This window comes from Nesoenas mayeri (genome assembly GCF_963082525.1).
Source record: "Nesoenas mayeri genome assembly, chromosome: 3".
NCBI lineage: Eukaryota > Metazoa > Chordata > Aves > Columbiformes > Columbidae > Nesoenas > Nesoenas mayeri.
In genome coordinates, this window is record NC_137544.1 from 39,006,340 (window position 1) to 39,029,725 (window position 23,386).

Here is a 23,386-nt window from a genome sequence, read left to right on the forward strand (position 1 = left end):
GATTATGTTTTTACTAGCTCGAGCTTATTTGGTTTTGGAAAGCTCTCCAAAAGATTTAAATATATTATGAGGCTCAAACAGATCAATCGCATGTGCAAAATCAATGGTGCTAGACATCCCTGTTTCTCTCTGTACGCACAAAGCAAGTCTGCACACAGCCAGGAATTGTTTTGAAACTGTGATCCTTTTACATAGGGTGGGAACATGCAGGAGGCAGGAAAAAGTCAGAAGAACAGATGATAAACAGCAGAGTACTTTCATAAGCCAGTGCCATGGCAGTACTTTACTGCATTTTTCTCCTCTTTAACTTAACCATATTTAAATGTCCTCTCACCAGCAGCTTACAGATGCATTTCCCCCATCTACCCATAAAGCTGTGGACCTCCTAAAATGAGTAATCACTCTTTAAAATTCAGCTTGGGTGAGAAGCAACAGAAACAGGTATTTGTATTATCTGGGCTTTTAAACAGGAAAGGAATGTACAAATCGCTGATGGAGGAGACTGACAAAGAGTGGCCTTTGTTTCCACTCTAAATCGAATTGAGCAGATACCCTCCTCGCCTCAGTTTCACATTCTGTCACTTCAGGTAGCGCATACAGGTTTGGGCAGGAGAGCGACTCAGTGTCCAAGTGACAGTCAGGCACCTCCCGCATCGTATCACATGGCAGGGGTGGGAGGCCACCACACCGCCACCGCAACAGACACCCCTGGGACACAAATGCATGCCAGCGGATGGGAGAACCCAGACACACAGGTCTTTTCTTTGAGAGGCTGATTTACCTGATTTATTTTTTTACATTTATTTTTACAGCAGAAAGTCCCACTGAAAAAGCTGCCACCTGCAAAGCCACACTGAGGCCAGGCTAAGGGGCATCCTGATATCTTTCCAGTGCAACCTGTGAAAGAGCCTCTTGAGGCATCAGGCTGAGAGCTTCAAGGAGATGCTTAACTCCCTTTAATGGCACTTTGACAAAAGATGCCACGTCAGAGGTGCTCGTTCAAGTTCCAACTTTGTGCTTAAAAAAAAAAAAACAAAAAAAAACACAGAACAAAAACAGGGGTGCCCCCTCCTCTTTGAAGCCCCAGCCAGATGATGAATTTACACTAGAATCCCTGATTGCCTATGTTAGAGTATTTACAAATCGGAGGAGGAAACCAGATGACTTCTCATTTTCCTCTCTCCAGTATAATGAACACGTCCAGGGACAGCACTTCAAGGGGCCTCCTCCTTGTTGGAAAGGGAGGGAGAGACCAATCCCCCCCGGTGCCCGGAGAGCATCGCGATGCTCCCGGGTGGCAGGGGCGACCGCAGGAGACAAGGTGGCGAGGAAGGAGAGGTCATTCACGCCAGACTCGCCTCGAGGACCGGGAACAATAATTGCAAACCGCATCCATTGCCCCGTGAGAAGTGCGTCAGTGCTGATGGCGTGGGGCAAGTGGCTCGGAATTGATTGCCAAGCGCAAGGATGGCGTAAACAGCCAGCAGATCAATGCCCGTGTTACTGGTTATGTCAGCATTCAACCGCACGTGACTTAGGGCGAAGCACAAGAGTTAAGGTGCCCACACACTTGGTGTTTTTCAGAATCAAATTCACTGCAGTAGGGGCCCCAACTTCGAAGTGTTCTCAAAAATCTCAAAAAAGGTCCCCAAGCATGGGGCCAATAATGTCAGATGAACCAAAAGGGAAAACAGAATCAGATGATGTCTAAGAATTAAAAAAAAAAATAAATCGAGTAATAAAAGCAAAAATAAAGTAATATCTGATCCAACTGCAATGCTTATTTCAATCAATGACTTCAACTTTTATTTCACCACAGAGTCTAACTGAAATTCTTCTGACCTTAGGAAAGTGAGACTGGTTTCAAGGACTTACTTTTGGAAATCCTGACAGTATCCCTGGGCATTTTCAGCATCCTTCCCACCCTTGAAAATTTTAATGGGAAATTAATTTCTTGAATTTGCCATACTTTCAGTCTTCCCAACTTCCAGAAAACACACTGTTTATTGAGAGGGAGGGTAGAAATCACCAGGCATAAGACTTTGCTGCTGACACATTTTGGTGCAGGAAACAGAAGGCATCTTAACCAAACACAGATGAATATGCTTGCAAAACTGAAAGGCTACAGGACTGGAACACTAGTTTATTAAACCATGAAGAGAATACTGCCTGTAATTCTACGCATCAAACTGGAGGCATGACAGCTGAAGTGCCACTGTTTGGAGAAAACAACTTAATGAACTTCAGCAGAAGGAGGTGTATTTTCTCTAACTAATTATGTGGTTTGAGGTATGTTTTCAATGTTAGAGGCTGCCCAGGCCGTAACTGAAGAACACAGACAATTCAAAATCAAGGCCAAGAGAGTACTTGCAGGCAAGCATAGGTGAAAAAGCTTGGAGGAAAACTTTCAGACTCTCGAGGTCAGATTCTTGGTCAAGATGTTAGAAAGTAAATCAGAGACAAGGATGTTTCAAATAACCTTTTCTCCAAAGGCAAAACTCAGCCACAACATGACTGAATCAACAAAGAACACATAAAAGCCAGTGGCACTAATTAGCAGTTTAAACACTCAGCCATGAACTGGAAGATAAATCAAAGGGAAATACAGCTGTGATAACTGGCAGTCTGCAATACATTTGGTTTTCCAGTGTGACTTGTGCCTTAAGGAACCTGGAACACAGTAGCAGAGGATGACACAGGAGGGTGGATCAGCAGAAATGCTACTTTCTCTCCCTGGACGCCCATGCAAACCATACTGAAAACAGCAGGAAAGACACAAGCAGAAATGAACAGATTTTAACCCAAGAGCATAATCAGCACTAAAGTGTAAATGTAATTTAAAATTAAAATCAGTCCCACACTTTTGCAAAAGGAAAACTAAACTGACCCTCAGATTAAAAAAGGGAAAAAAAAAGAGAGAAAGTGTTGAGCAATGAGGAGGGGGAAGGAAGGAGTGGGAAAACTTTCACAGAATATGAATTGTGAGAGCAGAGTCTGTGAAAGATCTGCTTAGGTTCAAATCATCAGCCAAAGTGGGCAGAAAAAGGGAAAACAAAAAGCAGTTTAAGAACTTCTAGAATGAAAATAGAAACTCTAGTAGCTTCTGACTTACATTAGGAAATGCGATAATATGCAGGAAAAGAAGATACATGTAGAAATTCGCTAATTCACAGAGTGCTTAGAGGAATGGTTCAGAGTTTCCAAAGCTGCAATTAACATACAAGCAAACATAACAATACAGAAAAATTACAAAGACTTGTAAATTACACCAATACTCCTCTTTCCCAAGCATGGTAAAATTTATTTATGCGAATAAACTATATAATACAGTGTATTAAATACACACTGCATTAAATACACTGTAATTACTTTATAAAAACAAGGAATACTTCACAGCGAGGCATCTCACTACACACCCTCTATTATAGTTTGCGTAGTGTAGGAGTGGAAGAAACAGGCTCTGCTAGATACGATTTAGGAAAACACAAGGCTGTGCTCTGAGGAAGAGAACTGAATCAGAAGACAAAGGAGCTGGAGGAGAAGCAAGCTCAGGAGATGGGGCCGGATAACACCCAATGCAGCTCATGGATGCTCTGCTCTGGGTTCCATGGGGCTGATGATGCCAGTGCTCCAGCGCTGCCTGTGACCAGGCGCGGGCACGGGACAGCATTTAAAATCACTGGCATCCTTATGCCGGGGAAGTGGAGAGTGCAGCCCAGCAAGTATCGTAATGTGTCAAATCCAGAGGTGCTTTTGCTGGGCTGTGGAAGGAATGGAATATCAAGAGCTTTACAATACAGGTAACTAGGCAATTGCAATTATTAACTGTTTGTCTGAAACCCTGTTTAAATATCCCAGTTTCCTGCAGGCACAGTAGTTTTTGAAACAGAACCTGCCAAATGCTGCGTTTGTTCCAGTTTTCCTTTCCCTCCTCCCCTGCCTTGCCTTTTAATTTCCGGTATTTGGACACACAATTTTTCTGCGTTCATCTCGTTTTTGTTCTTGCACGCCTACTAACAGATCTAAGGATTACAGTGGCTTTTGTTCCACTGCTTGATGTTCACATTTCATCAACGACGTCTGCTCAGCTCAGCAAAGCAAGGAGAACCAGCCACTGCTGAGCTGGCAAATTCAGTCCCTTCCTGTCCTCCATGAGGAACAGTTAACTCCTCCCGCAGTGGCCCAAAAGGTTAGATAGGCTCCATAAATCTCAGGAAAAAAAAAATGGAGGCCTTTGCCTCCTCGCTGAGATTTCATGTGTACTGCAAGCAAAAGGTAAATGGCTCTTTCAGCCCAGGAAGGATGGGCAGTGGCATCCCAGCAGAGCCGTAACCCTGTGCCCCACTCTGGGCTGGCCCCAAGGAACTGTCTTCCCCGTTTCTGCTTCATACATGGGATTTTTAAGATCAGCCTGGAAAGCAAGGGGTGGAAAATGCCATCTACCCTACAAATCCTAGAAATACTCTCCATGTAGAAAAACGATGGCATTTCCAGCTTGGCATGTGATTTCCCTGTCCTGGGAGGGTGGAAGTTGGGACTTTACAGCTATCTGTGTGTGTGTGTGTCTACATATGCTCACGTGCACCCACGCATGTTAGTGTGAGAAAGAGACAAGAGAATGTGAATGTGTGTGAAAGGGAATGAATTAGCCCCATCTGCTCCGAAAAGATAATTTTCTCCTTGGGTTTCTCTTACCGTCATACCATTGTCACACTAGAGTGCTTCTAAAAGGCTGCAGCTCTGGCAGCCAGCATCATTACAGCTGCTTGGATTATTAACAGTATAAATAAACTCTCAGAGACACTACTAAGAAAATATTAACTACAATTATCACTGTCTGATAAAATAATGAACAGTGAAGTGTTATTCTGCTGCCTCAGTCACCGGTGTGCATTTATGTGTGCCGTGAGTAATGAAAAACAGTTTATTTGCATACTGAATCATCTTGGAATTGGTTCTTGTTATTTTATTTTATTTATTTTTCTAAAGATCAAGCAGCAGAGGCTGAAGCCCTGTGTTTGCAGAATTCAGCGTACCCCGCCTCCTTTCCCGCTGTATATAATCCCATTAATTCCAAGTGAACAGAAAGCTGTGCCTCTAGCCATGCACACATCTGTCGGAGGAGGGAGGTGGGGCAGCGTGCAAGCTACCAGCAGCAACTCCAAAACCTCCTGATGGACTTTTATTCTTGGGCCTCACTGCTTTTTCTCCCTAAATGAGGAGCAAGGGCCCAAAACATGTCAATTCCGTGTTTGCTGCGTGGATCCTCCTCGCCTTCGCCTCCTCCACTGGCCTCCACTGCTTCAGCTTTGCGAGTTCATTTTTTCTCACATTCCCCAGCAATACTCTCGAGTCCTGTCCTTTCTTGACAGTAGTGGGGAACTTGGGCTTGGTTTCTAATTAATAGAAGCTATTACTTCCCTGCAAACACTGGGAAAAATAGTTTTTAAAGGCTTGAAGTGCAGAAGACGGGAGCAGGAGCCTCTCGCCCCAATGTCCCCAGGCCAGGCTCCAGCACCTGCACCCCAGCAACACCCTCCCCGGCAGGTTGCAGGTCAGTCTTTACACCTAGTCTTCTTGAGGCGTCATCATCTGTTCATTAGTACAGCTCATTAAATGAGGAGAAACAAGATACCTGGGCCTGAAAGCTGGTCTCACCATCCTGATTCAGGAGCAGCCACCCTCTTTTGAGCTGGGTCCTGTGGGTTAGTAACTACCCAGCCCTAATTAAAGATGTCTTCCCAGCAAATCACCAAGTAAAGCCCCCACTTTGTTCATCTCTTCCTTCCCAGGCCACCACAAGGGCTGACACAAGTGAGGGCTGGGGGAGGCTGTGGGCAGGGAAGCATTTGCTGTCCCAAGCCACCACAAGGGCTGAGGGCAGCTGACACTGCTCGAGAGCAATGGGTGCGAAAATGACACTTTTCCCATCAGGGCTTGGGAAGAAGTTGATGATCTGGGTGACAGTGAGGGGCCATGGTTAGTATGAGGCACATTACCAAGCTGAATACGAGAGCTGGGCTGTTTCTGCCTAAGCGTGCGAGGCTGTCCCAGGGTAAGGGTGTCTGCCAGGGTCCTGGGGAAACATCCACATCACAGACAGGTAAGAAGGAAAATCAGAAAAATGACAGACAGGGGCAGTAGCAAACAAATGCAACCAGACAGGAAGGCAAAAATGCCATGCTGAGCGACAGGAAAGGGAAAGGGACATTTTCTAATATAGCTTTCCTTAATCCGCGCCAGAAAAATCCTGCACTGTACCTTTGGTGTTTTTATCCCACTGCCCCTTTTTCTGTGTTGTTTTCCACCGTTTATCCAGCATCTCATGCTCCCTGCCTGGTCTCTCTGCCTGTCTACAAACCTTTTGTTCCACCAGACCCCACTTCTGCGCCTGTTGCCAGCCCCAAGCAGGCAGCCACGGCAGGACCATCATTTATTTTGCACACAAGCAGGGTGCAGGGACAGGAGGGAACGTCATCCTCGCATGGCCCCCTCTGCCAGAAGGACAGCTTGGAGACGATGATCTTCCCCCTCCACACAAATCACTGCCAGCATGAACCTCCATTGCCGGGAGGGGAAGAGTCGAGCCACAGCCTTCGTTTTCCCTCCAGCATCCTCCCTCTCCTCATTCTCTTCTGGCTGCCAAAGCAGGTTAGACATGGCTTGCCCTAAGTCACCTACATTCATTTTTCCTCTTTAATTAAAGGGTTCTTCTGTGAAACAATTCATGAGAACTTCTTTGCTAAGGGAAAGAAACTGAAGTGTTATTCCACACAGGTTTACAAAGACAAACATGCTCTCTGCAAAGGAATTTTGTTCCCGAAAAAGCCCCCATGGAAGGCAAAACAGGATCTGCTGAAGAAGAACTAAACTTCATTTTAAATCAGTGTACCATGTACAAATGCTGTCTTACAAATAGGATTATTTAATTTAAACCTTAGATCTATCAAGTTCCATTACTTCAAATGGAGCATGTCGTTTCTTGACTTCATTATAAATCAGGATTATATTGCAATTTATGTTAGGTAAAGTCACTGCTTCGATAGGAGGCAGTGAAAAAAAAATTACACAGCAGTCAGTAAATAGAGCAAAGTCATTGCACTGTTCTTGAAAGGCAAAAAGTCATCTTGCTAAATGAGGGTCCGAGCTGTCCTGTACCAAGACTGTTCCTAATAAATAAAAGACCTCTGGGAAAAGTGCTGAGCATACTCTGGATCTATTTTCAGCTTGCATCAGCAGCTGCTGCCCCTGGGATCACATCTTTGCTCATACCCTACACCATATGTAATCACTCCAGTGCTGCAACCAGTAAGATAATGAAAGAGCATGGCATAAATCTATACTTGAGTGGAATGCTAAATGAGAAAAATAATACAAAAAAGAGGGAAATAAACCACATTTTCAAGTCATTAGGAAGAAAGACTTTGACATATGAAGTGTTGCAACCATTAATAGCACTTATCATATAGAGTGGAGACAAAGAGACAAATTAATCAAACTGACAGAACTGGGACATTTTATGCTAATACAGGCTCCTGGGTTTTCGTTTGTATTCCTCTGTGTCTGGAAAACTGATACCATTACAGGGCAGGAAATTGCATGAATAACATGCAACAGATCATAAAAATTCACACACCAAGTGCAGAAACACTGCCAAAAGCACTGTAAAAACAAGGCTAGAGACCTCAACAGAGGAACTACCAACAGCTAATGAATGCAAATAAGTACAGGAATATTTCCCATCCATGCATAACAATGAGACATCGGCTGTGACTCCGCAGTCTCCAATAGTGTAGGTAAAATAAAGCCTGGAGAGCGAACACGCAGATAGCTGCGGGGGAACTGCTGGCCAAGCCAGGGTCTGAATTTGTTTGCAGTGTTGCAGCCAGCAGTTTAAAGCCACTGGGGAGCTGGCAGAGACAAGTGCCGCCTCTGTCTAAACTGTATCGCTATGTTAGATTTAATTTAACATTTCAGGTAGAAGAGAGAGGGGGAGGAGGATGAAAGGGGAAATAAAACAGACACGCAAACCAGTACATAGTCACCCAAAGCAAAAATCCCCTCACCCCAGCACAAATCCACAGCACAGAGTAAAAACCCTCACAGATAATGACATTTTAAACATGATTCGTTTGGGAAATAGAAAATGTGCTTGCTGTCCAAAGCCACAGCCGTGTTATAAAGGGAGGAAATGGCAAGAACTACAGCAATGCTGGGCAGGGCTCAGTGTAATGCAGGATCTTGCCAAGGTTACTTCATTTGCCATGAAGGCTTCTCAACGACCTTTAAAAAATTCTGGCAAAACAGAGCACTGGTGAAGCGCGGAGAGCTCACCAGCCATATAAACACCAAATGACAAATACAGCCGCGGCATTTCTCATCGCTCTCTGTTTTTTAAAAAAGTGATGCTTTCCTCCTTGTACGGTAGTTACCGTACAAACCTAAGGCGAGGACTAACCTTTTGGAGCTGCGTCATTCCCAGCACTGCTCTCACCTTCCCCAGAATAGAACGATACGCAGCTGATAGGATTGAGCAAGAGCATTTATGTGCCAATACTACAAGTATAAAGAGGGTGAGGAAACGCCATCCTGCCCAGGGATGGCTGCTTTCCTGAAGAGCAGGTGGAGTTCAAGTTCTTCTCACATTTGGTGCTGGAGGACCCCACGGTCAGAGGTGGCAGGGCAGAAGCTGTTCCACAACCAGAGAGATGGGCACAGGGAGCACAAAATGCAGAGCCCGGCTCTCCGTCTGCTCTCCAGTACAATGCTGTGGAGGTTTTACACAGTTTTAGTCATGTGATTAGGGTTTATCTCCAAACCTCAAAATCTCCTTCTGTTCCTTTGATCACTACTACAGTTTCAACATGGTGCTTGGCATGGTACCAAAAAATGGTGCACACACGCAAAAGCAAGCTGATCCAAAAGCTTTCCAAATACAACAATGGTGTAACCTTTGTTCTAAGGGGAGAAATTAGAAACAGGCATTTGTTAACTCCTGTAAATATACATCCATCTGACAGATGGACAAGAGTCGCAAGCTGCAAATGGAAAGAGTTTCTCCCTTCCCTTCAATAAAAAAAAAGATAGCACACATAATTAGCTACAAAAAGGCCTCATGAAAACCTCGGCTTTAAGAAATTTAATATAGGGAGGGAAATAATTTGGTCAAATAGATTTAACTTTGTTGATTTCTTCTGCTCATTACAACAGCAAAGATACCTTCTAAGTCTCTTAAGAATCATACGACACTTGACCCTTTCTTCTCCTCTACGTGCAATCAGAATGGTTTGGGAAAAGAAAAGCTTAGTTGGAGTAAAACATCAATTCCTGAAAGAAAATATTTAGAGAGGTCTTTACTATCATCTTACTAATCAACCAAGAGGTAAAAAGCACAGTGACGAGAAACGACCATGAATTCTCACACTGCTTTAGCTGTGCAATTTCTCTTCAGAAAAACAGCTTCAGAACTGGCTTGTAACCTCACCAAATACTTAAAAATGTATCTGAGAACTAAGTCAAGAGTCCAAGAGCAGATGACGCAAACAGTCTGGGCCCCTGCAGGCTGGAATTGACTTGAAACCCCCCCAAGCTTGCTGTAAAGAGCAGCTTTTGGTGTGCAGGGCTGGTCTGCTCTACAGAGCTGCTGGAAGGAGGTCCAGCAGAGCCCTGCCAGGGGCTCCTGCCAGGCTTGCCTTGGTTGTGCAGCACCAGCTGATGCCAGAGGCCAGAACGTGACCAAATGCTTCTCTTCAACAACACACCTGCCTATCCCCTCTCAACTGAGGTTTCCAATTGGAAAGTTCATACATAATAGTGAAATAAATCCTATACAAGAAGGATTGGGCTCGTATTTGAAAAGGAAGCAGAACTGAACTAAGCCTGAAGTACTTCTTACTGGGTGTTCTTCTCAGTTTTCCAACTACAAGATACATTGAAGACAGGGAATGAAGCAAAGGAGTTATTGATTTCAAGGTTTCTGCCACTACCGAAAGTGACTCTTTCTGCATGCTATGATGACTTCGTAAATGTGCAGAAGTTTATTTACAGAATGCCAAAATGCCTAAACATGTAATGGACATCTCTTCATTCTTCACTTCCTTGGACAACGGTATAGATATTATTTGTCCTCAATGGCTACTGCTTACATAAACCAAGCAAAAATGATAAGGATAGATGGCTCTTACAAAAGACAGGCAAATCTCTATTTTTTGGGCCTTGCATTTGACAAATTAATTCAGACATTGAAAACATAGCCTTGGTTTGATTGTGCCCAGTCTCCTGAATACTAACAAGTTAAAGGAATAGACAGAAACTGCTTGACTTGGCTTTAAGTCCAGACAAAAACGCCATATATGGAAAGCCATTCACAGAAGAACACAGAAAACTGCAGTCAGATAAAAATAAGGTTAAAAAATAGTTCACTTCAACAGGCAGATGGAATGGCTGAAGAGACCAATCCACCTCAAGTCCAGCTTCCCCTTCCAGAAGTAGAAACGAGCACTAGTCCTCTGTGGGAAGCAGAAGGGAAGTTGTCAGGATTTGGCTTTCCCCAGCTTCTTCCTGTCTTGAAAGGTTACTGGCTCCAACCCTGTCCTTTGAAAGAAACAGGAAATAACTTGAGCTTATTTTGGTTTTACTTGACCAAGATCACCCTGACAGTGAAATTTTCACTGAAGGCTGCCTGTGTATCTGGTGAGAGAGGTGAACGCGCATGTTGTACTACTGCTGTGTGGTCAGAGATGGAAAGATACTTTGCTTTCAGAGTTGTTTAAGACTTTTTCCTTACTAGCTGCAGGCCCTTGAAACAGAGGATCACAGCTCTGAATTTCAAAGGAAAGAAAAAACCCAACACTTTTCCCACAAGCAAAAGCTTTACACAGCCAAAAACGTAGCCTCAGCCTCCCGACAGTCTGACGAAAATCCAAACCACTTCATCAAAAGAGCATTTTTTCCTGAAACTGAGAACTGTACTGGCAAAGTTTGAACGGACGTTTTTTTTTTTTTTTTTTTTTCTTTAAATCTACTCTTTTTACCTTGAAACAGTACCACAGACTGCATCCCCACCGATTCTGGGGCCATAAAGTAAGAGGTATATTCACAGAGTAAGGAATTTGGTCCTATCACAATTCAAAGAAAGCAAACTTCAAGTAAGGTATTATGAACTGTTCAATTAACTATATCCCACACCTCTTTATTAGCACTTTTCAGGTCCACTTCTGGCTCAATCCTTTTATTTGGATGGTCTCCTTTATATTTTACTACCCTAACAAAGCCACTTCAGCCCTGGCCTCGGGAAGTACATCGGATACCACAGGAGCAGAAGGAAGCACTGAGAATATACCACATATGCCAAATCTGTCTGCACTTCTTTCAGTTACTCTGTAAACTTTCATTTCTCTGAAGTGTTGTTCTGAAATGATGAGCAGCTGCTGGAGGGAATGCTGTGGAGCACATGCCTTACCAAACCCAAATATATATTCAACTAAATGTAGCTGCTTCAACAACAAAACAAAGGTGCCTGGTTTTTGGGGACCTGAAAACCCAAAACTCCCATCTGCCAAGACTGATTAGCTCACTGTGGAAGAAATCAAGTCTTGCTAGGTACCTGCTTGCCTGTTCTTTGGGATGTGATGCCCAAAAGCTACAATAATAGCAGAAAAAAATTCTACATCTTGCTCTAAGTATGAAGTTATTTTTTTTTTTTTTAAGTTAAGAATTTATTTTTGAAGCCAGGTCTGCAACAGCTCTGTCACTTAAGCAAAAATTCCTAATTAAGCATCCTCAAAGTGTCCCAGTCTCCCGGTGAGGGACTAGAAGTCTGCAGCAATTCACAGACTCTTTCTGACCTGCTCCACGCCTCCAAGTCTACTTCCCTCTTGGATGTGGAAGTCTCAGAAGACGTTCTCGACGGCAGCAAACAGGACATCACGGGAAGAACAGGTAGAGGACACAGACTAGAGCCCATCAGTCACCCAGGACCAATTGGCCAGTTAAGGCAGCGAGTGGCTTCACCCTACTCCATTCATCTCAAGAAATGCTGCAACTAGTCGGAAAATCCCCTCAATGCCTCTTGTGCTCTTAAAAGATACAGAGGGAAGAACATGAGACTGAAATGCTGGCTGAGGAGAGATAAGCTCAAATCTCTGGTTTCAGATACATGGGCTGCTCTGGGACCAGCAGCTGTGCCAGCTGCGGGTCAGTCTGTTCACCTCTGTGTGAGATAATGTGAACCAGAGCATTTAGAGAGAGGTAAACAGAGCCGAGTGGTTCACACAAGGTGATTTAATCATTACTGACCTGATGCACAGACCTGTGCTGTAATTCCCATCTGATGCATCAGCTTCCACCCCAGCATTCGCAGGGAGGTGATGACGGGATTTTATTTGTTCACAAGAGACCTCAAAAATCTACTGCTGAAGGTTTTATGTTACCATTATTTAACTTCAGAGCTGATACCTCTCAGTTCCAGCTGTTCAGTGACACCTTGTTTACACATCGGCTTTACTAAAAGTGCTAGTACTGCGATTCTCTGCTGTTTTCAGCCCAGCTACAGGTATTTTAACTGCGGACCCCTCCTTGGCTAGTGGCAATTCCTGGGTCACAGCAAGAAGTTCCCAGAGCCACTTCAATTGCAAATCAACCTTCTCTTCTCCACAGAGTCTTCTAAAGCCTCCATCACTGGGTCTTAGGTCACCCAAAAGATGCAACATGCAAACATAAAGCAAAACAAAACACAACACATTCCCCAAATACAAACCAAAATTAAAAAAAAGGTTTCAGCTATTTCTGTGTGTGGGATACAGACAGCTACACTTAACCGCACACTGATGACATCTGCTCTTATAAGGTCACTTTAAGCAAAGTGAAGGACATAAGGTTTATTATCCAATCTGATCTACGTTATCTTAGGATCTTCAATTTTACTCAAGTATGTCTGTATTGAGCACCAAACTTCTTGAAGGGTTGTCTAAAGCTCGTCGTGGAGTCACACACATCACCGAGCAATTTGTTGCTGAATACACATGCCAAATTTTTCAGTTGATTTTAATCTGGCTTCAAAACCCCTGCCAGTGGCTTTCATAGTATCTTTCTCCAGTAAATTAAAACATGCTTATTAAAGATATGCCTGATCCTTTATTTTCACTTAAGTATTTAAGCAACCACCCAAGCCTCCTCCCAAGCTGTTTCAGATAAATTAAATCTCATTTTTAAAACAAACCAATCCTGGGCTAGACAGAGCTGTAGTTTGACCAAGTACAGCTGCTCATACTTACTTATTTTATTAAAGGTAATAAAGTGTGCAAGGACACAGCTTTCACCAGTGTCAGACTGTGCTAACTAGGTGTTTGCTGGTGGTCTTGCATCAAAGCAAAACAGATGAAAAGTCAGTGCTGCACAAGAGTCCTGGAATAAACCAGCCATTTCTCCCTTCAAAGCTTGTGTCATGTATGTAACAGAAAATGTGTCTGCTCATTCCTCTAAAAAAACCCAACAGTGTGCTCGTAAAATTCACAAAGAGCATCTCATTCCCAAACTCTAGTACAATTCAATTGCCTTCTGCTCACCTAAAACCTGTATTTCACTTTCAAATTGAACTGTACTTTCCAGCCTTAATGTTTGTTGACGGCTGCAATGCATCATTTGAATACATGCCATATTCCACCCCATAACATGCTCAATTTCACTGGTAGCTGAGAAAAACAGCCGGTCTGACATTATCCACCGGGGAAATCTTGTCAGAAAGTGCTGAACAGAGATAAAACCTTATCTTCTTTGGGTCTTGGGAACACTAATAAAGCAAAGTTTGGTACTGGGATCAGAAAGTACCTTACAGGTTGTGGTCTCTGATGTGGTGAAGCTGAGGGGTGTCTTATCTGGGCCCTATCTGTCTGCTTATTCAAACAGCAAATGCTCAGCGTGTATTTCAGGACTCTTAAAAGAGTGGATACTTAGCTTCCTAGCAATAAAGAAATTCAAAGCTTTTTCAGAGGGAGAAAAAGCAAAGACAAACACGGGTGAAGAGGTGAGGAGAGGAAGAGATCTTACAGACTTCAGGGTCAGAGCGCTCGCAGAGTTAAGGAATGAAACACAGTCATGGCTCAGACACTTCATTTTCATTCATGCCCAGATGTGTATTTAAATACAGCAAAAAAACCCCAACATTAAACAAGCAAACAAACCAACCACACCCCCTGTTATACATGCTTATTGCTTCTGCACACCCGTAGCATACTCTACCTCTAGGACTTAATCTTCAGGATACCTTTTACATTTTAGATAATGTTTGCCATATTTGAGCGAGAAGGTTTCCCCACTGCAAATTGCCTTTTCAATAGCGAGCGCAATCAGAGTCAATCAGCCCGATTTAGCACTAGCAGCAGGCAGGAGTCTAACAAAGGCAATGAAATTGAGTCCACTTATTGCAGTGGTGAATTTCATCCTGTGCATTCATCTCCATATCCCCTTCAACAGTACATTTTTATATGCTTACTCAAATAAATATAAATAGTATAACTACCACCAAAGGAAGGGTAAAGGAATTACTGTAAGATTGTCTCCACTAAGCATGCATGTATGCATGGCTTTTGGTGTGCTTTTTAAAACCCAGCTCTCCCTACAACACAACAGAGGTTTATGTCACTTTTCTCCATTGGAAAGTATCAGAGAAGTGTTATCAATAGTGAGACAGCCCTCATCAGAAGATAATGGAAGTTACACCCCATGGAATGAAAAGTTTGTGGCTCGTTTCCTCATCATACTTGAGGCATGAAAAATCAGGCAGTGACGGAAGCTTTTGAAGTGAGACATGGATGGAATTTCATATCACATCTTGATGGTCTCATTTCTGCTTTGTTGTTCACCTGCTAGAAACAAAATATGTCATTTGTACCTTGAACCGTGCTATGTAAACAATGCACATAAACCAGTGTGCATTCCTGTCTCGCGGTTTCTTCTGAATTAGTACCATATCATGTAAGACCTCAAAAAGTACCTGAATGTTCAGTTTTACTCTCACTAGAGATTTGCAGTCTCCAGTCATCCTTCTGTGAGGCCAGTGGTGGCACTGCGAATCAGCATGAAAAATAACACATTCCCTAGGAGGAATTTAGGAAACCAAAGACCCAACTTCCACCCATACGGACTCACTGATGCGGCACTGCTGAGGTGAGGCTGAAGTGTAAATGAGTTAGAAGCCTGACTTTATTTGAAACTTGATGGATAAAACCTCTTGCCACTATAAAAAGCTCTGTGGATGAAGGGGGTGGTGGCTTTCAGGAAGGCTTTCAGGTCACTGCCACCTCCTGAGACAAAGCAGAATTAATTCTGGCCAGTGCTGTGTGGAACACCAATGGCTGGTACAGTCCTGTAAAAGAAAACCACACTAATGCTTCTTGTTCTCTAAGAACTAACCTTAGCTACTCCTAATACTCTCTGGGGTGCCAAAGAAAAAGCGTCTTTTGTTGCTCCCTACTGCGTAATAACATCTCTCCAGCTGGGAAACAAACTTCCAAGCAGACATTTTCTTCTTGCCCTCTTGCTCCTCTTTCTCACATTTATCACCTCTTTCACTCCAAGTGCCTGTGCAGAGCACTCCCAGCTCAGTCACCACATTCCTTAAAGACACTATATTTATACATGTACACACTACACAGAAAGCAAAGAGACAAAGTAAGAGAATACCATTTATTTCTAGAGAGATAAAAAGGAATATTAAGTGCCTTTAGCCAGCAGGGTATGTAATAGTTGACCTCCTGCATCCTGCCTTTCATTTTCCCCTGAACGCAATCATCTTTTGTTGGCTAATTCCCAGCATTTTTCCCCCAGGCTGGCGGGTTGGCATGGATGGTTAGCAGCTGCCAGTATTTCTCCTCCCTGTCAGCTACGAGCTCTACTAATGTTAGATGCCTGGCTCAGTCCCACCCAGGGTGCCACATGCCTTTGCCTTCCAACGTAACACAGCTTTTGCCAGCCCTGAACCTAAATCGAGCTCCCGTCCTGCCTTTCTCCTTGCAAAGATTAACCAGTGAGGGAGTTAACCCACGTCAATCGAAGAAGCAGATGACAGATTTCACAGGGCTAGACCTCATGGGGAAACGGCAGGTTTTGCAGCAGCCGCCGAGGAGCAGTAAAGCAGTAAGAACACAGAGAAATTCAGCCTGTGGTGTGTGCTGACATCTGCTTTGAACATCATTCTCTTAATAGCAAGGAAAAGAGCTGTGTGGATAAGCAAACAAAAAAGCTCCTCAAGTACATCCCACCCCTTCTTGCTAAAAGAGATGCTGCTTCCCTTTGCCCCTTGGAAGACTTAGAATCCCCAGACAACTCAGTCTAATCATTTTGCATTAAGAAGGCAACATTTCCAGCAGACAGTTCACTGCACTAAAAAAAATCACCAGTAACGACTCATTGAAATAGATTCAAGAAATCCAAGGGTTATAGGTATAACCAACCAGCCTACTTGAGAAGCAACTTGGTTTTATAACAGAAAGGACAGTACCAGACCAGTGCTAGAGAAAGTTAGGTCTGCTGCTCCTGAAGACCTGCACTTAATGTCACCAGAGACAAAGGCATTTGGTACTCTCATGGTTATTTTTAATGTATGCCCCAAAGTAAAAAAAATCCAAGCAAGGTCGGGAATCTTGTTTGTAAGCTGTGGGACTCTAATGCAACTGAAGGGTTTTACTTGTTGTTGCTGTTTCTGTTTGTTTGTTTGTTTGTTTTTTTTCCCACTATTTAACTGCAGCCCCAGCTTTCAGAAAACCAGGTGAATGAGGTGTTTGCACAGATGCTGCTCCTCTGCCCAGCGCACGGCTTTCAGCTTGCCCATACAGACTCGCTGTGCACTTCTATTAGCAACGCCACGCAGGTGAATAATAGTGAATAAAAAAGCTTATTCAACGAAGCACTGGCTCCTTCTCAAGGAAAGCAGAGTACCACTACAGCATGAATGACTCAATCATCTACTTGAGAGCTATTACTTGCCGCGATGAAGCAATGTTAATTGGATAATGGCCTGCTGCCAGCTAATATTGGCATGACCTACAATACCCCTGGCTGACAGCCGTGTCTCTCTCTATCACACCTTTTTTTGTAATCTGGATGGGAAGTGGAAACCATTAAAAAAGCCTCATAAGTGCCATTTAACTTCTTATCATGAATTAAAAGCTTAATTAAGTGCCTTGTTAAAGGAAGGAAGACCAGTTTTCATGATTAAATAAAACAAAACAACAGTTAGTGAATGACTATCTTATAGCTTTAAACTCAGTTCTTGGAAAATATTAATTTTGGGTTGCATTTAACCGCAGCTGCTGTAGGAAAACTGCACAATTGCTAAAAAAATACCCCGGGTGAAAAGCAGGCAAGGTTCTTGTCGCCCAAAACATGCAAAGTAAGAAAAAAAAGTAGAAGAGCTAATAGGGTCCTTTTTTTTATTAGCTGCAGGCAGCTGACACACTCCATTCCTCTAACTCTGCTCTGAGGGCTGATAGTTCACGAACCATGGCCACATATGAACCCTTGTTATTAGATGGCTGTTTTTCCAAGTGCTTATCTACACACTAAATTACGTTGCTTTAACAAAAGGGGTAGTACAAAATCAAATTACCGAGGTTAGCACAAAAGGGTTTATGGAAACTCTTCAATCAGTGCAGAATTAGCTCCATACTGACTTAGTTTAAGTTGATTAGGGAAAGGCTTGAACTGAGGCACATTAAGTCATGCTTGAACTGACCTGAAATGCCTAACACAAGGTTTTGCACTGGTTGAAAACCCTGTGAATTCAGCTAGACCCAATTCTGTGTGTGCACAGTGTCTCCCTACTGACATGACTGGCATGTCATAAAGACTGCTCTCACTTGTAATTGGATATAAACAAGAAATAATGTAAAAACATCTGTTCACTGTTTAGCTAGACAACAGTTAACAATGTCTGGATGCCAGATTAACAAACAGACCTCAACATACTAAGACGGAAAAAAAAGTCTGCAATTTAGACTTCAGAGGCAGATCGACTACTCTGAATAATCAAAAATAAGTTATTTTGTTTTGCTGTTAAGCTTCCTCATACCAACATTACGTGAGTGTAAAAGCTTTATATATAAAGCTTTATCCAGCTCCAACATGAAACCTTTGAGAAATAATACTAATAATGTCCTTTCTCCACAGTTGTATATTTTTAGCAGTTTTCAAACCACGCCAGAATTCAAAACTCAATGCTTGCATGTTTGACTTAAAAATATCTTTGTTAATTTAAAAGTGATCATCACCTTCAGAAAAGATTTGAACTGTGAAGACGATATTTAAAAATATATTTCCATCTTTGTTTTTCTAGACATGCCAACATAAACTGTCTCTAAGCCTGAAAAAGGTATTGGCTCAGGACATTAATTTCAACGTTTGTTTGAATTTTTTCTACTGGAGGTATAACGCCCTACATGACAGATTACGTCAATTTTCACAAGATACCTTTAGAAATAACTCATGGGATGCCAGAGCTCTGCAGACAATAGCCTTGGGAAGAGCCATTAGCTTGTGAACTGGATAAGACCCTGCTAACTTTGTCTAATGCAATATAACTAAGATGGCTTTTTCCCTGCTCCATCAGCTTTTAGAAATAAACAGGAGTGTTTCAGTTCTTTTCACAGGGAGCTCCAACACTGTTCCTTGTTGGAGGTGCTTCCCATGTCAACATACAGGCACCTAACAAAGTGCACAGGCAATCTGAAGCAGAGCAATGCCAGGAGCAGAGATGTGCACCTTAACCAAGCAAAACCCAAGAGATAACAAACTGCATCAGGCAGATCTCTGACCCAAGCGTCTAACACTTGTGAGGAAATTATTTAACTCATCACCTCACATATTCAAATAAAGTAGTCACTGAGCAAATTAGATTCCATGGAGTTACCAGCAATTAATTTGCAGGTGGAAAATATCTGTACCAAGTAGGCTTTCGTAACTGAAGGTATCTTTTTTATAGGCCAAAAGAGTTATTTTCCAGGATGAGAAAGTTAAAGCCCTGGCATGCTGCAACTAACTGAAGCATGTGGCAAAGTAACACTGGTAGTCTTAGGTGGATCATGACAATTTCAGAGTACTGGAAAAAAGCTTAAGAACTAGATTCACTACTTCTACAAATTCAGTGTAACCCTAAGTCCCTAAAACTTTTTGATCCCTCACTGAGATTTATCCTAAAATGTAAAACCTCAATACTTCATTTATCCACTTAAATAGAAATAACTTGTGGCTGGACTGGAGTATTTTTTTTTACATAGTATCTCATGGAAAACACATAGACAAACCTCTGTGTTTTAAATCTTCAGTGTCATACAAACACAGGACTGGGTCACCAAGTGCAAACCCATGATGATCCCTTCACCACCCTGCTCCTCCCACTGGCCTGTGGCTCAGCACCTCACTGCTGCTGTGATTAGAAATCTGCTCATTTCCAGTCTAGTTTTACTAAAAGCCAGTTGAAAACAATCAATGCTTTCGCCAACACTGTCTTTTAGTAATAAAATGCCTTCCTCAACCATTTCATCTCCTCTGCCTACATGGAGCTGTAGAATCTCGTAGTCGTCACACCAGCAGGACAAACCTTCCATGGTCTTTTCTCCTTCAAACCAGGGTCCTTCTGAACACCTCAGTCACTCTTGTGTATATTTATTTGAATTTCAGTTGTTTTTCTTAATCTGACTGGACCTGAATCATACATGGAGGTCTCACCAAGGCTTTGTAGAAGAGCACTGATACTTTCCTGCCTCTTTGTCCCTGTGCACCCCTGGGCATGTCTTGTCACCTCTCTGCTCCCACCCTTGCTTTGCAGTGTGAAAGCTATGTTAGGTCGAGAGAGGTTCATCTTCCCCTCTACTCTGCCCTGGTGAGACCACATCTGGAATATTGTGTCCAGTTCTGGGCCACTCAGTTCAAGAAGGACAGGGAACTGCTGGAGAGGGTCCAGCGTAGGGCAACAAAGATGATTAAGGGAGTGGAGCATCTCCCTTATGAGGAAAGGCTGAGGGAGCTGGGTCTCTTTAGTTTGGAGGAGACTGAGGGGTGACCTTATTAATGTTTATAAATATATAAAGGGTGAGTGTCGCCAGGATGCAGCCACGCTCTTCTCGGTGACAAACAATGGTAGGACAAGGAGTAATGGGTTCAAATTGGAACACAAGAGGTTCCACTTAAATTTGAGAAGAAACTTCTTCTCAGTGAGGGTGCCAGAGCACTGGAACAGGCTGCCCATGGGAGTTGTGGAGTCTCCTTCTTTGGAGACATTCAAGACCTGCCTGGACACATTCCTGTGTAACCTCATCTAGGTGTTCCTGCTCTGGAAGGGTGATTGGACTAGATGATCTCTTGAGATCCCTTCCAATCCCTGACGTTCTGTGATTCTGTGACAATAACTGAGACTCGATTATTCCACTGGAAATTATTAGTGGACACTGCAGAATCATAGTGTGCATCCTAGCGCATCCTCTGCGATATCTCTGAACTCCTATGCAAAATGTCTGGGTTGAAATTTCTTCATGAGTAATATTCAGTGTCAAGACTCATGAAGTCACACCCAGTGACCTACTTCTAATGCTCTCCAGCTTGTGCCATGACAACATCACGACGCCACTGAAGTCTCTGGAGAGCTAAACCAGAGTGGAAAAACCATGTGTGACACTTCAGGACCTGTCACCATTTAAAAACACACCGTGCTTCTTCATGGGCATTCAGCAAATGATGGTGAAAACCCCTCAGTATGCCAAAGTACCTTCCCACGGAGTGACCTCAGTCCCACGCCCTGGGGACATGGCTGTCCCTCTTGTGCTGCCAGTCCCAGCCAGAGACGCCAGGCAGGCAGCACCGAGGCGGCAGGTGACAGCAGCCCTGGCCAGCAGGCACACGTCTCCTCTCCGTGGGCAGCAAGGCCACCAGCGTGCCCTACGGTGGCTGTGCTGTCACGGCTGTACAGCTGTGAGGAAATTACAGCGGGGGTGGAAGCCAGCCAGTGAGATTTTGTGGTAAAATAAAGTAAACTTTCCAGTGATGTAGGTATTTTCTACGTCCCTTGGCTTCCTGCTGTGGGAGCCATGCTGTGTGAGAAAAACCCTGCTTTCTGACAGACTGCGTTCATGGTTTCTTGGTGGAAAACACACAGCCTGAAGCAGTTAGATCCCAAATTCGTCACAAGGGGAGGTGAGAGGAAGCAAGGCCGAATGAGGTGCAGGAGAGGGAAAAGAAGAGGACAAGGATATGAGCTGCCATACAGAGGTGGACAGCAGTACGACTTCCCAACATGATGCCTCAAATGATTTTTCAACAATAACCTGCCGTCTAGCAGCCATATCACCCCTTTCAAATTTTCTGTCTGGAAGAGCAGAAGAATATCAGCATCCTGATAATGCCCTGAACGAAGCTACAGTAATTAAGAGTTTGGGTACAACTCCTTTGGCAGCGGTGAGGAAGGCGAGTTGAAGCACCTTAAAGCTTTGCCACAGCAACCATTAGTAATTACTGCTGGTGGGGAAGAGTGGTATGAGCATGTCTGATCTTCAGCGATTCGCAACCCACCCAAACACCAAAACTACAGGCTGGAGTAGGAACCAACACCCATGCCACGATCCCCTTGACCACCTTAGCAGACCACGGAGGTCTTCCTCACTGTGTGGGACAGAGGGGGCTCGTGTTTGTGGTGGGGGCACGGCGACATACTGTACCTCTTCTGGCAGGCTGACCACCAGGTCATTTTCCGTCTGCCCTACCAAGGCCTGCAAGAAGTACTCGCTGCAGGCAGCCAGCACAGCCCGGTGGGCGCGGAACTCCTTCCCCTCCACGATCAGCGTCACGTCACAGAGAATGTCCTGCTTCCGCTGGTCATTTAAGCAGAGGAGAATATTGGTACAGTGCACCGTTGACTCATACACATACATGGGGGAGTCAGTCTTCTCATCCACAGACATGCCGTTCACACCCTGCAGAAGAGAAGGGAGGGAAGAAAACATAAACAAGGCAGTGAGGAGCAATGCAGCCACCAGGCGAACGTGGTGCAGTGGGATGCTGCCCAACTTCTGGATACCCTGGGACCATGGCCAAGCAGTCCATTAATTTTTAAATCAAGCGAGTTGCTCAGGAAAGGTATGGGGAAGAGCGCTCATTGCCATCAGATTTCACCCCATGGTGCTTTGACTACCTAACCCGTCCTTGGCGTCCCCCCTCAAAACCAAAGCAGAATTTAGATGGACTGCTAAGTGCTTTCCTTCAACCACCTACTACACATCTATGATTTTCAATTTAGTAGAGGCAATAACAAGAGGACACGGGAAATTTTAGAAGATTTTAGCAAAAAAAAAGCAAGAGTGACAGTCAGGTCTTCTAATAGTGAAAAAGGGCTTTGTGCTTGCTTCTGTTATTTTCAGATTAAGGGAAATAACCCTTAAAACCCCAGTCTGTTCTCCAGTTGACAGGCAGCGCTGTGTGTTTAGACTGAAGGCCTTGGCTCAAGTGAAAGGCAAGGTGGAACTGTACCCAACAAAGACAAGCCACTAACTACAGTGACCTCATCTCTCAATCAGAATTAGAGCTATTTTAAGCCTTAAAGGGGGGAGAAAGATCTTTAGTGGCTTAGAAGAAATCCATTTTGCAGGCATGGCAAAAGCAACACACCTTCACCAGCAGTCTAGTGTGATTTACAGAAAAGAGCAGTTTCTGAATTCCAGACCCAAGAAAATCCAGCAACCCGTGTGGAGGTCCAGCCCCAGGTGGAGGGCAGCATGTGGGTGCTGGGGCCACTCCTGCCTGAAGATAAGTCTCCCCCTCCGGATAGCAGAGCAGAGGCTGGAAGGATTCAAGAGTCTCATCACAACCACCTCAGCAATGAAGTTCCCTGCCTGCTGTTCTGCGATTTCTGCAACCAGCATCGCCTTTAAACATGGGGATCGGACCAACACCAACACTGCATGACCCCCCTTTACACTCAGGCACATTGAAGTAATTCTTCTCTTACCCAAAACCTTCTGTCCAGGCTCTTTGCAATATTTTCCCATTTCAATATATCTGAGTAAAAAACACACTATGTACTCTAAAACAAACCAAATACCCTTGTTTTAAGGCTTATATGGCAAAAAGGATTATTTGTAAGCATTCCATCTGCTGCCAAACACACACACTTCAGGTACTTCAAGAAATTATTTTTCCAAACAACAACCGCCTTCTGAGAGGTAAGATCCAGAGAAATACAGGGTTAATTGCAAGAGATGGAGGTATTTTGATATAATACTGCTGCACGGCAAATATCTGACCACTGTACAAAGTGGAAGCAAATTTCCTCCTCTGCTACTTTCTAATGTAGATCTCTGTAGTATTTTCCTTCGCTAGAACAATGTACAGGTACATATGTAGA

General features: G+C 43.7%; 1 protein-coding gene across 1 annotated transcript in view; it reads right to left on the reverse strand.

The window, feature by feature from the left end:
- BACH2 (BTB domain and CNC homolog 2) overlaps positions 1–21,947 on the reverse strand; it is a gene marked incomplete at both ends in the record, with an annotated part of 43,490 nt that extends 21,543 nt beyond the window's left edge. Inside the window, one exon of the mRNA XM_080342951.1 lies at positions 21,705–21,947. Within this exon, the coding sequence (XP_080199077.1) occupies positions 21,705–21,947 (243 nt within the window). The remainder of the gene's footprint in view (positions 1–21,704) is intronic.
- Positions 21,948–23,386: the final 1,439 nt, after the last annotated feature.